The sequence below is a fragment of the Sycon ciliatum genome, chromosome 13 (genome assembly GCF_964019385.1).
Source record: "Sycon ciliatum chromosome 13, ocSycCili1.1, whole genome shotgun sequence".
Classification (NCBI taxonomy): Eukaryota; Metazoa; Porifera; class Calcarea; order Leucosolenida; family Sycettidae; genus Sycon; species Sycon ciliatum.
The window spans coordinates 21,578,119-21,595,449 of record NC_088655.1 but is presented as its reverse complement, the minus strand read 5'-3'; the positions used below and the strand labels follow the sequence as shown (position 1 = coordinate 21,595,449).

Sequence of the window (17,331 nt, the reverse complement as noted above, 5' to 3'; positions counted from 1 at the left end):
GGGTAGGGCCCCTCAACGTGGCCCTGGAATCTGTCACAACGGAACGAGTGGGCGTTCTTTCACGGACTCCCACAGACCCAAGGCAATTTTTGAATTTTTTTAGGTTTGGCACGTGCTACGAGGTCGTACCTTTGATACAACATCCAGTGCTGGGACCTCCACAGCAAGCCATTTCCACAGCGCTGCAAACCAAATCCAGGATGCCCTCAGAAACCGGCAAAGACTGCCACTCACGTTTCACTACTGCCTAGTACTGAATCCTACCTGACTTCTTGACACGACTCAAACTTGCCAAAGTCACTAAATCAACGTCAACTACAATAATCAAGCCACATATCTGCAACGTCACGAGGGTGCTGGCAAAAGTCCTGCTGCACGGCGGCGGGCTTCGCCCGCCGCCGTGCAGCCCAATACGTGGTTTTTTAACGTGATTTTTTGGACTTTTTTGGACTTGGGGCAAAATTCTGCACACTTTCGCGTGTTTCCATAATACGACAAGTTGCGCACGGTCTGCTCACATTCAAATACAGTGCTGCCAACAAATGACAGCATGCAACAAAAAAATCTTTCCTTGCAAGGGCACATTTTCGGCCATAACTCTTGAACGGCTGGTCAGATAGGGACACAGTTTTCAGAGAATTTGCAGCTATTCATGCTCTTTCAACTGACGTAGCACTCAATATGAATTTACAAATTCGATTTTTCAGCGAATTTTTGGGTGATGTGCCCCCTTAACATAACTTGCACAGCACAAAACAGAAAAGTGAGAATCATCGTACACAAGACAATCTGGACGTGATACAAGTGACAAAATACAGCTGACGTTTTGCTCACGTCGCTCTCTTCCGTCTCATCCCGCTCCTTTCCTTCAACCTCCTCCGCCTCATCCTCGTCCTCTGTCTCATCTTCATCATCATCGTCCTCATCACCACCATCATCATCATCAGTCACTTCCTCATCATCCGTCTGATGCTCAGTTTCACTGCACTCCTTTAACTTATCAGCCTCCAACATGGCTCCATCATCTCCACCAGCATCACAAGTCGTTTGACCGCTGCTCCGCGTCACCGTTGCTGGGTTCTCTGCTACTACACACCCATTTCCACTGTCCATTTCTGTTTAACATAAAAATTCTTTATAATTCCATGAACTCGTTGTTGTCTCGCCATGTCTGCATCTATTATACTCTTTATTGCACTAATAAAATTGCTTTCTCCACGCCGACTCTTTAAATAACACTATACGTATACTATACAAATAATCTACTGGTACGTAGATCCCGTGATCTCTTGATAGTTTCTCTCTTTTTCTTGTCACTACGTTTTTGCCACTTTTTGGATTTCCATGCTGTTTTCTTGACTCTTCACATCTATTTTTTTCGTGCCACTTCTACACATAATTGGAGTGATGTATCTCTAAACTTCTTTTCCATATAGTTGTAGTCTCTTAGCTTATTTCCATCATTCCCTGTAGTATTTTGACAAGAAGGGAACGAAAACGTTCAATACTTTGACACATGTCCTAATTGGCTGGTGGTGATTCTTGCGTAGATGTTTGACTACATTTTTTGTAATATTTTCTGCGTCCGTCCTAGTTCCAAATCTACGTGGAGATGATTATTTTAATATAGCTATGAATAGGCTGAAGGCCGCAGACATCATGCGACTACGTTACTTGTTCGACATGTATGACTGTGTATTTTATATTTTTAAGTAACAAAACAATCGACGAGGAGACAATAGTCGTAAAATGGCAATAAATAAGATAAATGCTACATGTATATAAGTGTGTGTTTTAGTTAGGGCTGAAACAATTATACCAAATACTCGAGTACTCGCTCGGTTTTTTCAAAAATAATCGTACTCGGAATAAATCAGAGTACTCGTTCATACTTGGTACATGCATTTACCACAGAAATCTGCAGTTTCAGAGCAGCAGTCAGCAGATATTGATGTGCAGACTGTGCCCAAATGACCCACCAACCAATATACCCGAGAAAAATGACTACTACTCTGTTCGATCAGGGTTGTATCATGTGATTTTAAGCCCCTTGGTGTGCAATTTTTAGGAGATGAAGAATACTCGAATACTCGAATATTCGATCGGAGAAAATCAGAGTACTCGAACTCGGAATCTCAGTGCCAACTTTCAGCCCTAGTTTTAGTTATTACATTTTTATGTGACGGCGTTCCACTGATGACAGTCACAAGAAAACGTTATGGAACTTGACTTTCTTCATTTTTGCTGTTGTTATGACTGCACAATTTATCTTATTCCCGTAGCTATGCAGAAGACGTTACTTCAGTAACGTCTGGCGCTAGCCAGGGTCCACACAGCTTTAATTTGGTATTTGTGTGTGTGTTTGTTTGTTCGGGTGTTAGCGGCCGTCGTGAGTTCCCTTCGGGAACGGACACGATAATTTACTTTTTTTTTACTTTTTTGTTTTGTTTGTTTGTTTGTTTGTTTGTTTGTGTCACGCCTGGCGCTATCCCGTATCTGTCCCGTATCTGTCCCGTATCTGTGACTACAAAGGCTCTACAGTATTGTACATAACAGCTGTCCACAATATTTGCGGGCTCCTGTATCTGTCCCGTACCGTACCAATATTCGTCGTATTATGCATACGACTCCCTGATGTAGAGTGGGATTTGGAAAGAAATAGGGAGACGAGGAGGAAATTAAATTAGAATAGACGCCGATTAGGTGATAGGATGCGTCAGCATAACCATACTTTGGAAGAGAGATCCCGTCGTCTCCAAAATAAGCGTGAACGAGCGATTCAGTGCCGGTCACAGGAAACGTCGGAAGAGAGATCCCGTCGACTCCAGAACGCCCGTGATCGGTAGAGTCCGGCGGTACCAGGCAACGTCAGGACAGACATCCCGTTGAGTCCAGAACGCCCCTGATCGGCAGAGTCTAAGCCGGTCCCAGGAAACGTCAGGACAGACATCCCGTCGAGTCCAGAACGCCCGTGATCGGCAGAGTCAGCGCCGGTCCCAGTAAACGTCAGGACAGACATCCCGTCGACGCGCAGAAAAACTAAATCTGCAGCCTCTTTTGCCGTCGAACAGGATACGTATTTATAATAGGAGACTGTAAAGTTATGTAATGTCCAAATTTCGACGTGAGCAGCAGGTCACTCGCGTTGATTTTTTCGACGTGCGAGCCAAATAACGCGAGCTGAACTTTCGCGTCGCAGACATCCCGTCGACGCGCAGAAAAACTAAATCTGCAGCCTCTTTTGCCGTCGGACAGGATACGTATTTTAGGAGACTGTAAAGTTATGTAATGTGCTCCACAGGCAACCATGCATTCGGCGTCGTCATTGGCTCAACAGGTCAATGTACATGTATTACTACAAAAAGGCCAGAAAATCCGATTCCTGTATTAAAATCAACTAATGTTCGCTGGCGATTTAATTTCGCTGATTTCGCCGCTTGGTACCAACCGGCCAAAGTAAATCGCAGGCCAACGTTTGTCATATAGGCAAATGATGCATGATTGAGCAATGGATGCATGTGAGAGCAAAAATACCGATCGATTTCAAATTTGACGTGAAGCTGCGCGTCACGTCGGAAATAACGTGCATCTTAACCTCTCTAATCGAGAGGTTTCTATTTCTCATCGGCCAAAATTTGTTGATTTACAATATAAGGAGATAAAAATTAAAGAAGGAGCAAAACAAAAGTAGATGATTATTAGAGAAACAACAATCCGCAATAAATTCTGCAAATACTTTTGCCTAACTCATAATATTCAAACCGATTGAAACGTTTTTGCAATACAATGATGTGGCCAATCAACAATACAATGATGTGGCCAATCAACGGAAAAAACAATTCCATCAGTTCTTATAACATGTACGATGAGCTAGGCAAAAAAGCATAAAAGCATAGCGTAGGGCCCTGAGCTTCCAAGCTCTCTCGTTTATTGCCATTTTAAGTAACAAAAATATTATTAATAATAGCTATGAAAAGTATGAATGCCGCAGACATCACCACGCAACATGACACTTTTATCTCCACGTAGATTATTTGTAAAAATATTATTGAAACCCAGAATCGATTGAGAGAAAAGAGCAGTACGTAGCATGTGGCCTCTAAACTTCCTAAAACTTTGAAATTCTCCGTGAAGTCCAAATTTGAAAGTGCAGAATCGATTAGCTCGATTTTCTCGTTCCTATCATCAGTGGGAAAAAATACGGAACTAAAGGGTACAACCAAAGAAACTGAAGTCAAGTACTGTAATAGAAAGGTGTTAGAAATAACATCATGCTACAAAAAAATCGACATGAACGAGAACTCCAGGAAACCAAGCTGCAGCTTCCAGCCAGAACGCATCCCGTATCTCTTTCTGGTGCCCGCGTTTGGAAACGTCTTCCACCAGATGCGAGCAACATCACGTCCCCCCTCCAGTTCAAGGGTGTGTTGCACGCGTATTGTCTTACTGTAGCGGGAACAGCAACCCCCTCCCCTGCCTTGAGTACTAGTAATCCTGATGAGTGATGTTCTGATACATGCCGAGGCTAGCTGTATGCTCAGTCTATACATTATTGATCTTATCATTTTTTTCCTTTTTCTTTTCTCTTTTTTCTTTTTAAATGTTTGCCACAAGTCGTCTTCTTATAAGGAGGCAGATATGCCTGTTTGTTGTACGACTTTAAATAAATCTACCCAACCTATATGTACGGGATACAATGTAAATACATGTACATTAAACATCTCCAAACACTCCCATCTTTTTTTCTCCAAAGAACTCAAACCCGGCTCGAGACCAAAATAAGAACAAGAAAGATAACAAAGTTGCATGCAGGGAGAACGAAGAAACGACTTGAACACAGAAGTTGTGGATTGACAGAACAAACAACTATGGAGTCGGGGCTAGGGTCCAGCGGATAATGCTCCGAAAATGTTCGTATAATGCTAACCATAATTAGGCCCCAGCGGCAGATGCTAGCTAAATGTTGCCAAGATGCTTTTTGGGATGCTAGCTGACAACTCAGAAAGATGCTAGTTTGGATGCTAGACAACACGAATTATGCTACCTATTAATGGTAATAAAAGGGTTTGCTCCCCACACCGGAGCTCGCGCTATTCCGCCGACTTTACTTGACACTTGACTGACTCACGACTGCCATCCAGAGCACACGAGAAGTCCATCGAACCTTCGACTCGGCAAACCTGCAAGAAAGCACCACTCCCTGCTCAATACACAGTGTTTCGGGGAATTCACCCCTCATCAGTTGAGCTTGAGTAGGCTGAGGAAGATTGTGCCTGAAGAGCACCACTTATATAGTGCTCTCCAGGCACGACCATCACCAGGGATACAAACTTACAGAGACGCTCCGTTTTCAGCGCGACAAACACCTCGTGAGCACCAGATAGCAGCGTGAGTCAGTGTCGCTCCTGGACGGTGAGACAGACGTCGAGGACCCTCGGTCATTCGCAACGCTGTCACCTCCAAATCATCGCCGAGGTCGCAACCACTACTTCGTACTATTAATGGTAATGGTGAAACATTTGGGTTGAAAACGGTGTTCCGTGCTATTTATGAATTCTCACAAAGCAGGTATGTAAAAAGAGTTTTTAAAGGTGCGATGTTGGCATCATGTTGCTATGGAAATATTTGCAATACAAAAGAGCAAATACCAAGAAGTACCAATGGCAATGTGGGTCTTGGTCACAACTAGGTAATGCAAACAAATTGAATGTAGTGCATGCAATTATCAATGTGGTAGTACCGTAATACTAGTTTCATAGTGTAATCTAGACCGAATTCCACATCCAGAATGCCAAAATTGGCAAAAATGTATCGGATGCCGGTAAAACTGCTGTTTATGCTAGCATCGTGTGGAGTCACAAAAAGGCCCTTTCATGCTACTTTGGGTGCTAGCATTTGCCGCTGGGGCCTAACCATAATGCTCCAAAAACTGCCTTATAATGCTGATTATAATGCTTCAGCAAGGGATATAATGCTCTTGGTTTGGGACGAAAATGGAAGAAAGTCTGCACATTGTCAAACTTCCAGGAAATGATGCATATCACCGATCTGCATCTGAAGTTTCCACCTTATCTCTCACGAGCTCCACCACTTCTTAGCACTATAAGACATGATCGCTTCTCCATTGATTGCTCTCCATTCCAACTTTGATGCAGGGTTGTGGCAGAATAGTCGGTGTATCAAATCTTTCCCCTAATTATCCATGTAGTGAGAGATGAAACCATTATTGCAGGTAGTCATTCATTGTTGGGATGAAGTTAATCTTGGCAAATAGTATTCCTGGCTGCAGACAAGCTGTCACTGCGTCCACTCTGGAATAATGTCTTCATCTGAAACACCAGACGTGAGGGCAGCTCCTGAGATCCGATCTCAGATGGAGAGCCCTCCCATTTGCGGAAATCCTGAAAATACGTGATCAGAAGTTATTTTGCCACTCTACATCCTTTGCTTGTGCTCTCATCTTCTCCTTGAGATGGTGTGTAGGCTTGCCACAATACTCTTCATTCCTGATAGCATTTGACTGGCCTGGCATTACAACCGTCCACAACTAACTATACGTGCTTCATCTGGAAAGTAAGACAAACGCTGCTGAGCAATCGACTTGGTACTAAGTCCATGAGAAATTCTAGTTCTTTTCGAGCCTCCTGAGCTGGACTCGGCAAAGGCAGTTCTTTTGGAACGAGCTCTTTCTGTTTATAGCCGCTCCTTCATCCTGGTCCAAACTTAGCAATGCATCAGTGTCTACTTCAGTATCGCTAGAGATGCTATCGCCAGAGCCTCTGGCACAACTAGAAAACTCTTCTTCGTCTGTTTGATATTCACTTCGCGTACGTCTCCTCCATAGCTCTCCTTTATTCTAAAAGTAAAAGAAAACTCGTAAATAATTTCTCCGGATTTGTGTCACTTGAACTGCCTCGGCCTGGGTTGGGCATGCTTCACAAATGGCTTGTATACATTTACCTGACCACATCGCCACAATCATAACGTTTTATGTAGCAATAGTTATGTAGCGTTAGTGCTAAAGGTGTTACGTGTCTACACAATCACAAAGTCATGCGCCGGTACAATGCATAGTGTTCAAATGCCCGGAATGGGCGGAGCGTAGTACGCAAAAGGTACACAAAAGGAGTAAAATAGGGCTGTTTAGTTGTTACTCACAGTTTCATGGCAAAAACCAATCATCAGACAACATCTCATGATCATGATTGTAGCCGATTGTTGCCAAAAACCTGGGATTTCCCGATATTCTCCACTATGAAACTCGTTATGCCGCTCAAACCTCACATAATGCTCGTTTTGTTCCTTTCTAATGCTCCATAATGCTCTGATGCTCGGATAGTCGTATAATGCCGAATATAATGCCGGCATTATCCGCTGGACCCTAGTCGGGCTGACTACATGATTGTACTATACTAGTAGGCACTTCAGTCACGTGACAGGACCTGTCAAAATTTGCTAAGGTGAGAGTGCGTACTTGCGTGGCACCAGTCAAGTGCATGCGCAAAACTGTACAGGTACGCGCTATGCTTCGTTGTACGGGCGCATCGTGTTGCTCTGACGTTCAGCTTTCAGTAGATCCCGCATACGTCATAGTGCGTACATTTTTGCGAGTTGTAGATCACGTACACTACCAGCAAAGAGTTTTTTCACAAAGAATTGTTGTTTGCTCGCGTTTGAAACGCTGCTTATCGTCTTCAGCGTCGTCTTTCCATTCGGAAACAGTAGAGTTCTTGTTTGCCAGGGCTTGCGCATCGCTGCGCAAGGAGACATTATGTACGTAGGCACTGAGAAGTATGCGCTTTAGGCGGAGGAGAACGACGATGCGTCGTCCTGCCTGGGCGAATTCTCAAAGCGTACTGAAAGCCAAGTTTTGACACGGTTGCGCTGAAAGGCCTACTGATGTTTGCGAACAATCAAAAGGCACAGTGGCTGCTGGAGAAACCCTCTGATGAGGGGATGCTTTGATATATGCAGCCAGGCACGCTTCACCAAAATTTCAAAGCTCACCAGCAGGCAATTCATGACTGCTGCATGGAGCAGTTGAAGGAGAGGGAGGCAGATATTACACCAGGGAAAGAAGCTACCAACAGAGGTCCTGAGGAACTTCTTGCCAACTTGGAAACACTTGAGATGGCATGACTGTGGGCACGAATGTCCTGTGCAGTAATTCGCGCGCGCACGCGCGCGTGTACTTACCCTCCACGTTACGGTGTACGGCGTACAACGAGGAAGTTCTCTGTTGTTTTTGTGCCAGAAGAATGTCTTTATAGCTCTTACGCCTTTAGTACCCGCAGGAGCCTGCCAGTATGTCGTTATCAGTTCATTTCACAGCAAACTGAAGCTGTTACTATGGGTTACTATGGCGTTGCTATGGGTTGCTATGGAGTTGCTATAGTGATTGCGGTCACAATTGCCGTATTCTTGCCTATTCTGAACTTTGATCTGTATTGTTTCGATCCATACAGGGTTGTTGGTGTAAGTGAGTGATGTGTGCTTGAAAAAAACACTCTGATGTTTTGTGACTATATCCACTGATGATACTTCGGAGATGCTGTTGGTGCCACAAATTGTATTGATTTCGCCTTATGCAACTGCCTATCTTCAACCCTTCATATCTGAGTGGTATCCCTGTGGATTTCAATAAAATTTTCTGTGTGACCTTGTGATACCCACCACCATCGATTACCGATGATAAACCTGGAAAAAACGCGATTTCAAAAAATGGGGCGAAGTGCCTAGTAGTAGTACTAGTATCCACTAGCGCAGCTGTGTAGGTGGGGCATCTCTGCATGGTGCTTGCATGTCAAAGGTCGCCGTCAACTGCTGAGTTCCTGAGTCCAGAACAATACATTCTCATGCTTTACTACAGCAGGTGGGTTGGCAGAAATTTCTGCTAAAACGTAAAAATTATACAAGTAGACTCTCTACCTAGTCCGGGCAGGGCATCACCCTCGCGGCGAACATGCGCTGTACATGTGTACGGTACAAACATAAGTATGCACGATTATACGGCAACATGATACACGGAGATTAGATAGAATGATAGAGACAGTATTATTCAGTAGGTCACACGCATGTATCTGTGAAGCATGATCAAACGTAGATACGCCGTCCTCTTCTCAGCACTTCTGTACTGACATGATAATGCTCGATCACCACCATGTTCTCATACATACTGTAGCTTGTTTGTATATAGATCCTGGGAATATTCGTCTTCTCAACTCATTACTGAACGCCCTTAGCTAGCATCATTGAATTTTTTTGTTTCAAAGCGGTAGCTAGAGTAGTGTCACTAGTGAGGGGATAGTGTTGTCTTGACACACCGCTACAGTCCATAACGAATAGTGACCGAGACGACTCTACTGCAGACACAATGTCACATTCTTGCGAGCTAACACTCGTCTCCGGAGAGGAGAATGAACCAGACCCGCACCCTTCGGAGAAACCCGATCGAGTCGTCATCCTGATGGGCCGTACAGGCAATGGAAAGTCAACGCTGGCCAACGTTATCGCCGGTCGACCACGAGGAGACCTCTTCCCAGAGTCCGCTAGAGTGCTATCGGAGACTGTTGGAACTCCTTCAAAGCGAGTCGCTGTGAGGTACGGCACATCTCCCCGTAAGCGATATGTCCTGAAAATCGTGGACACGATCGGGTTTGGCGATACGGGGAAGTCTGCCGCGGATGTGCTAAAACAGCTTGGAGATCTGGCATCTGATTGCCGTAGTGGAATTCATCAGCTGTTATTCGTAACTCGAGGCCGCTTTACAAAAGAAGAAGAGGACGTGTTCGATCTCGTTCGGACAGTCATATTCGAATCATCCATCATACACCACATCTGTGTTGTGCGCACAGGCTGTGACGACTTTGAGGACGAGGAGCAGAATGAGGCCATGCGACGCGAGCTTCGGACTGCACTGCCATTGCTGAAGTCAGTCAAGATCATTCCGGTCAATAATACCAAGGTCACCAGGCGCAACGAGCGTGGTGCCCTGGAGGAGAGAGCAATCTCCCGACAGCGACTGCTGACGCATTTGATAACACAATGCTCCTCTGCCTACGTGCCGAGTCGTGACGTTATTCGCGGCGTGCAAGGCAGAATTGAAGGCCACGTTCGTGAACAAAATCGACATGAACGAGAACTCCAGGAAACCAAGACAAAATTGCTGGAGTTCAAAAGTCAGGTGCAGCGTCAGAAGAATCAGCAGGATATCGACAAGCGGAACATGGATGCAGACATTGCCCGCATGCGCTCACAAGAGCAGTCAGCCATTGCCGAAGCGCAGAGGAGCACAAGACAATTGGAAAGTGCTCAACGAGATCTAGAACGAAACCAAGCCGACCTGCGATCAAAGGCAGAATCTATGACACGCGACACAAGTGTACAGGATCGTCTCCGGCGAAGGGTGCGAGACCTGAAGCAAGAGCTTGAAGAAATTAATGCTTGGCTCGCAATAAGTGAAGCAGCAGAATCAAAGATGCGGGACTATCTTCTGTCTTTGGAAGCGATTTTATCTGATGCGAACTCAGCAGTTACCCGTTTTAGCGCGCATGAATAGTGCCCTATCTCGGATAGTGCCCTAGACTCCAAGAGCCAGTGAAAAATAAAGCCCTCTCTTGAATAGTGCCCCCCCCCCCCCCCGGGTCTTGTAACCAAGCCCATGTGCAAGTTTGGTGTTCTTTTGCTTATATGTTCTTGGCCATTGCTTTGCACTGGTGTTTTGAGGAACAAATCGCAGGTCTTGTTCCCTTTCCTGTGGAGTCGTGAGCGTTTACAGTACTTTTTAGGCTCTGTTTTTCTTTGTTTTATGCTGGATGACGCAAATGTACCAGCAATGAAAAAATAGTGCCCTCTATTGAATAGTGCCCTCTCTTGAATACTGCCCCTTCTGTGATGGACATTGAAAAAATAGTGCCCCAGGGGCACTAATCGCGCGAGTACGGTAGTAGCTTCTAACGTCTAGCCTTGCCCTTGTTCCTCTGTGTACTACGCCTTGCCGCCGTGGTAATGAACAATCTCAGCACATCGGGAGCATCCTCCGCTGATTTCTATATTCTTCTCCGCCACCACACCAACACCAGGATGCCGACTCCTTCAACGATAACAAAAACTGTTCCACCACCCAACACAATCATGAGCAGACCAAGACGATCAACAGCTAACCGACTCAGAACACGTAATGTTTTGTTGTCTGGGTGTGCCCAGGTTTGCCCAATGCTGTTGTACTCCGCTTAGTTCGTAGCTGGTCAGATTCGCACGTTGTTTCGGCACTGATTGCTGGTCCCCACGTGTCCAATTGTTTCCGCTTTCCCTTCTCGCTCTCAGGGTTAGAAATCACACTTGCATAATCATCATGTCGCTATGGACTGTTGTGGTGTTCCCTCGGATGCGCAAAACTCGGTCTAACCGAGTCTATGCGAACCGTGATGTGTTTGTCAATAATCACTGCTGGTATTTCTTTTCCTATGGTTTCTATATGAGTCCTTTTTGCATGCTTTGTCCACCAGTGCAGAGACTACTCCTGAGCAGTGCTGTATGAAATGAAATGTTTTTTGAATCCTTCTCCGTTGCTTCCTATTCACTTTTGTTGTTTCCATCGAAGCTATGCTCCTGTGTGAAATGCTTACTGCGCTACTCGCAGTCATAGCGCCATGACATTGATGTTCTTATAAAATACGTACGTGTGCTTTAGGTCGCATGCTTACATTCCGACCAGCTCGACCTGTCCCTGTAAGGACTGTTTGTTGCCCTTATTCTTGTTGACTGCTTGTTACGCTTATGACCCATCATGTTTAGACGGCGTAGTAAGTGCAGTAGTACGCATAATATTCACAAGTGGATCTGAATTCGTGCCCAGGAAAGTTTCTGCTCTTGCTGAAACTCTCTGCCCGTTCAGGCATTGGACTATGACTGAGCTAAGGGAGGGTTTCAGGAACACGCTAGAGGCACCAGTAGGGGTGTGTGTGTGTGTGTGTGTGTGTGTGTGTGTGTGTGTGTGTGTGTGTGTGTGTGTGTGTGTGTGTGTGTTGATGCATGCATGTGCGTTGTGCGTGCGTTTGTGTGTGCGTGTGTGTGTGTTTGTACGTTCGCGAAACCACAAGATTGATCTACCATTACTCGCTTCGAAATGGGTTCGTGGGCGCGCTGATGGGGAATAAGTTGTAAAACATCTTGTTTCTACAATTTTAAACCCTGATGGTGAGCCAATTTATCTACGGTTAATAAGGAGAAGGACAAAATGTTACGAGTTATGACTAACTGTCCACCAACGTAACCAGATCTTATACAGTCAGCGAATGCGACACAATGACACAAGACTTACACGAAGTACCGAGACATTCAACGACCTGATACCAACACTTCTCCGAGGCGCAGACGTGTTGGAGCCAGGTATCAGGTCGCTGAATATCTCAGTACTCGTTGTCAGTTTTGTGCCATTTTGTCGCACTCGCTGACTGTATAATAATTACGATCTGGTTACGTTGGTGCAACATTTTTTCCTGATCCTTTTTTACAATATTGCGTAGTCTTATCAAGCGATCGACATGATTGCCAGATTTGTGGGCTTGTAGGCTGCTTGTCCAAATGGTCCATTAATAATTATGGTTCTGAGCTCAGTGTTCTGCTGTACTTCGAAGTACTCAGTTAAGACTGCAAACACGACCACCATCGAGTGAACCATCTGCCACCGTACCGACGACATACATGTAAATATACATGTACGTGACAATTTCGGCTCAGACCTACAAAGCCCAACTTGAATGTCATATTTACGAGTTCACGACTTCGTCTGTTGGCAGAATGTGGTTTGAGCCTGTAGTGAATGCTCCAGACGCCCTCGACCTTACAAGGAAAAAGGTAATTACCTATTAAATAGAGGCTATTTTGGTTTTGACAAGTGACGGATTCCAGGGAATGATAACCATCGCTATGGCTCCTTGTCGTCTGCGTCTGAGCGCTCCATGTGATCTTGAAATTTGAAGAATGCTCTGTGGTACGGTATGACTGGTGTCTGTCAAACTCAAAAGTCATATCCAGTTGCTGATTGGTTGAGTTGAGATTGGCTCATTTATAGTCATTATTCTGCTCAGCAAGAGCAGGCGGGTCAGCAGAAACACCTGCTCACGAAAAAGATGGCGAAGGGTAATACTCGCGTGGACAATGGAAAACTCATCGCGATGACGCCAGGAAAGGAAGGAATGCCCCAAGCATTTGTCAAAGAGAATGGATAGCAATTTGTGGCATGCCACGAACATGGAACATGTTGTGTAGCGTGACTCCGCAGCAAAGGGACCTTGTCAACGCCAATTAGGCATTGTGCGCATAATTGGTTCCGGAATCATTGCAATCCAATGGGCTGGCTGGCTGGCCTGGGCTGCATGTACATGTAATCATTGCTGCGTGTAGTTATGAGCATTCGATGCATGTTGTTCGATCTGCTCAATGCGTGCCTTTCGCAAACCAGTCTTGTCATAATAGTACTTGGCCTCCATTGCAAACTCATGGGCCTCGACTGGGTCGAAGATGACCATGTTGGCACTCCATTGGGCTGGAGAGTCTGAAAGCAGAGGAACGTCAACAATGGAGCAGATCGATAAAGTTTGACTTCTTCACATATTAAAAAAGGAGAAAGACAAAATGTTACGAGTTATGACTAACTGTCCACCAAAGTAACCAGATCATATACAGTTACGTCATTACAGATCATATACAGTTACGTCATTACAGATCATATACAGTTACGTCATTTTATATTTTATCATCCACTAGTTGAGGGAATGGAAAAGGGAAAGGTCTGAAGAAAACATTGACTTCCACCACCAAGACTCGAACCAGGGATCTTCGCTTGAAGCCAGCGGTGCTCTAACCACTGAGCTATGGTGTAGCTGCCATCCCAGCAAAGACCGTTAAACATTCTCTTCAGACTTCCTTTTATCCTGCAAGCATCATTTTTCAACAATATGCTGCATCACTGTACTAGCTGTACCATGACCCAGACTGATAAAACTGACACGACTACACCATTACATCGAAGGTCCATTTATAACAACAATGCAACACAGCCAGTATTGGGTATGTTGTGTAGGTCATGGACCAATGGTAGATTTACCCTCCAATCATGTACTAGTAGCGGTATATGCACTCCGGCTATTAGCTACTCCACCAGTTCGATCAAGATTCCTCAGCTGTGTCGGTCAATCCAAAACCTTTCTCCATGAGTCCGGGGTTCTCTCCTCGCCGTCAGCCCTGCCAAAACACTGTGTAAGGTGTCTTTTGCATGGCATCTGAGCGAATCCAAAGACCTTTCCTATGTGTCTCGTGTTGGGTTTGGACACGACCCTCACACACCTATTTTCCTCCCAAATGCCTCGCTTCACTAACGGCAATTCACGGTTTTCCCGAACACCAGGCAACTCTCGGACACGGGAATAAAATTAGGTCACATTGTCCACTTACCACAAACCTCTGGTCTCTGGGCAGCTACGGCCACCACCACAGCGAGAACAGCCAGCCAGCGAATCATGATTGCGAACTTCAGTCGTTGCTTCCGACCAAACACCACTAAAGGACTGATCGTTTTCTTGCCTTCTTCCGTGCCTTCAACCCCAAATCTTCGGTGGGTGGATGTGCTTTGGCTGCTCGTCCGCTAGCTTACCTAACCGGCAGCTACGTTGATCTACTGGACCCAGCAACTGGGCAATCCGCTTCTCGATATCGCATGCACATCACATGATTTTCAGACGCTGACACTTGACGGGGACATTCACGTGACATGATGCTGCACTCTATCGATCACCTGTCCGTGGTCCGTGTTAGAGCTACTGGCACTGCCTGGAACAACATGAACACCTGTGAGCTAGCACTGAAAATTTGAAGTGAATCCGTTATGGCTGAAGGAAGATATGGCAGCTAGTTTTGCGACGGGTGGCGTATTGACGGGCGAATTTGGAGGTGACGGCGATCAGCTGATAGCCTGCTGTCAGGTGCTGAGAGCTTCTCTGATTCTGAGAGCGTTTCTGAGTCAGGTAGTAGTCGAGAGCGTCTTCCACTACGCCGAAAACGACGTGCCGATCAGCGTTTTGTTTGCTGCTGGCTTCAGCACGGTACAAAAAGACATAGGGAACAAATGAGATGGATCTTTCGGATGCAGGCGAACGTGGTGACAGCAGTGATGATGATAACACCAATGAAGGGGAACATTCCTGAGGATGCTGAGTTGTACTGAATGTATACGCCGAACCGACTTCAGAGCTCTGAAGCACACAGCGCAGGAGCTGAAGAAACAATAGCGTCGTGCACCACAGGGGAACGTATGCAGGGACTTAATAGCCCAGAACAACTAGCTAGCTGTTCCCCAATGCATTGGATGTAAGTGGCAGACCTGCATCGTGCACTGTCTGGAAATGAGTGTTTTAAGAATTGAGATACACAGAATGGTCAAGGCTGGTGAACATGAGCTGAGTGGAAAGAAGTCAAATCGGGCCTCGGATTGCGGACTGATGTACAGTTTCTCAAGTCTGTGGACTCGTCCTGCTTCGCTAATGGGCACCGTATTGGTGGTGCGTCTCCGGAATATTATTTCGATGCTGTGTGTTCAAGAGCTGTCTGTCTCCTGCCAAAATGTTACAAACTATATTACCAAGGTGCGCCGCTCAGTCGTCGGGAGCCTCAATGCATCAGAGCAGAGTCCGAGGTCGCCAACAGTATACGATGAGAGCGTGCACACATGGCTGAAGCAAGAACGCACTGGAATTACCATTTGTCCGCCAAATTCTTCTATTTTTGACATGTGTGTAGTGGTATTTGATGTGTGGATTGAGTACCAGCTTCAACAGTCCTATTAAAGGGGAAGTTAAGGCAAAAATTAAAATTTCACCAGTTGTAGTCTTCGGGGTGCTGAGTCGAATGGTCTTGGTCCGAGAAAGCTGAGACGCTCCCTTCCTACTTGAATCCCAATCGAACTCGCGCACTTCCACCGAAACTGGGTGACTGCGCCCTACTAGATGGGGATTTGTATGCAAAATGTCACTAAAAGGGCCATTTCGTTCTTATAAAAGCACGGATGACCGCGATTGGCCCATATGTTATGGTCTTTTGGTCGCTGAGTCGACTGGTTTTGGTCCGAAAAGGCTGCGATGCAGCGTTCGCCCCTAATTCCCAATCGAACATGGTAGAACAAGCGGTCACGTGCTCCTGCGTACACCAGTCAGCTGGTCACCGTGCCTGCAGGGTACAACTTACAGCCTGTTTTGACCTTTTTTGGGTGCAGTCCTGTCACTCGAGTTGAACCTTGGTGTGAAAGTTGTCGCCTGCTGGCGTGGTGACCAGGTGATTTGGGCACCCAGGAGCACGTGACCGCTTCTTCAACCATGTTCGATTGGGAATAAAGGAGGAACGCTGCATCGCAGCCTTTTCGGACCAAAACCAGTCGACTCAGCGTCCAAAAGACTACAACATATGGGCCAATCGCGGTCATCCGTGCTTTTATAAGAACGAAATGGCGCTTTTAGTGACATTTTGCATACAAATCCCCATCTAGTAGGGCGCGGTCACCCAGTTTCGGTGGAAGTGCGCGAGTTCGATTGGGATTCAAGTAGGAAGGGAGCGTCTCAGCTTTCTCGGACCAAGACCATTCGACTCAGCACCCCGAAGACTACAACTGGTGAAATTTTAATTTTTGCCTTAACTTCCCCTTTAATTTGCCTTGCGTTACGAGTTACTCTGGAGCTGATTTTTCGGCTCCGGCTGTTTCTAGTTATGTGGTTTTGTTGCTTGGTTCCACCTCAAACGAGTCCATGTGTGTGATCAGCTCATCTTTCACACTGATATACACTTGTGGAGAAATACAGGCCAAGATAATGGGTTTTTTTCAGTGTTTTGGTTGTACTGAAGGGTGGACTGTTTAAATCATCCCGAAACAGACGTTAAAATACTGACCGGCATCTAGAAAATGGTGAATGTAAGGCACTTCCCACCATAGTATCAGCCTGAAACTTTGGGATCTGAAAAACAGATAGTTGTAGGTGACCTTCATGCAAAAAAACAGTTTTTGCCAGACTGCAGTTAAAGGGGAAGTATACCCTAAAATCAAATTTTCACCAGTTGTAGTCTTCTGGGTGCTGAGTCGAATGGTCTTGGTCCGAGGAAGCTGCGACGCTCCCTTCCTACTTGAATCCCAATCGAACTCGCGCACTTCCACCGAAACTGGGTGACTGCGCCCTACTAGATGGGGATTTGTATGCAAAATGTCACTAAAAGCGCCATTTCGTTCTTATAAAAGCACGAATGACCGCGATTGGCCCATATGTTGTAGTCTTTTGGACGCTGAGT

At 45.7% G+C, this 17,331-nt stretch overlaps 1 protein-coding gene across 1 annotated transcript; it reads left to right on the top strand.

Moving 5' to 3' along the window:
• Nucleotides 1-9,373: 9,373 nt before the first annotated feature.
• LOC135829271 (uncharacterized) lies at nt 9,374-10,558 on the top strand. The gene has a single exon (XM_065341674.1). The coding sequence runs from the start codon at nt 9,374-9,376 to the stop codon at nt 10,556-10,558; it is 1,185 nt and encodes a 394-aa protein (XP_065197746.1).
• The last annotated feature ends 6,773 nt before the right edge of the window (nt 10,559-17,331 follow it).

Coding starts and splice junctions, on each gene's coding strand:
- LOC135829271 (XM_065341674.1), top strand. CDS start 9,374: ATGTCACATTCTTGCGAGCTAACACTCGTCTCCGGAGAGGAGAATGAA.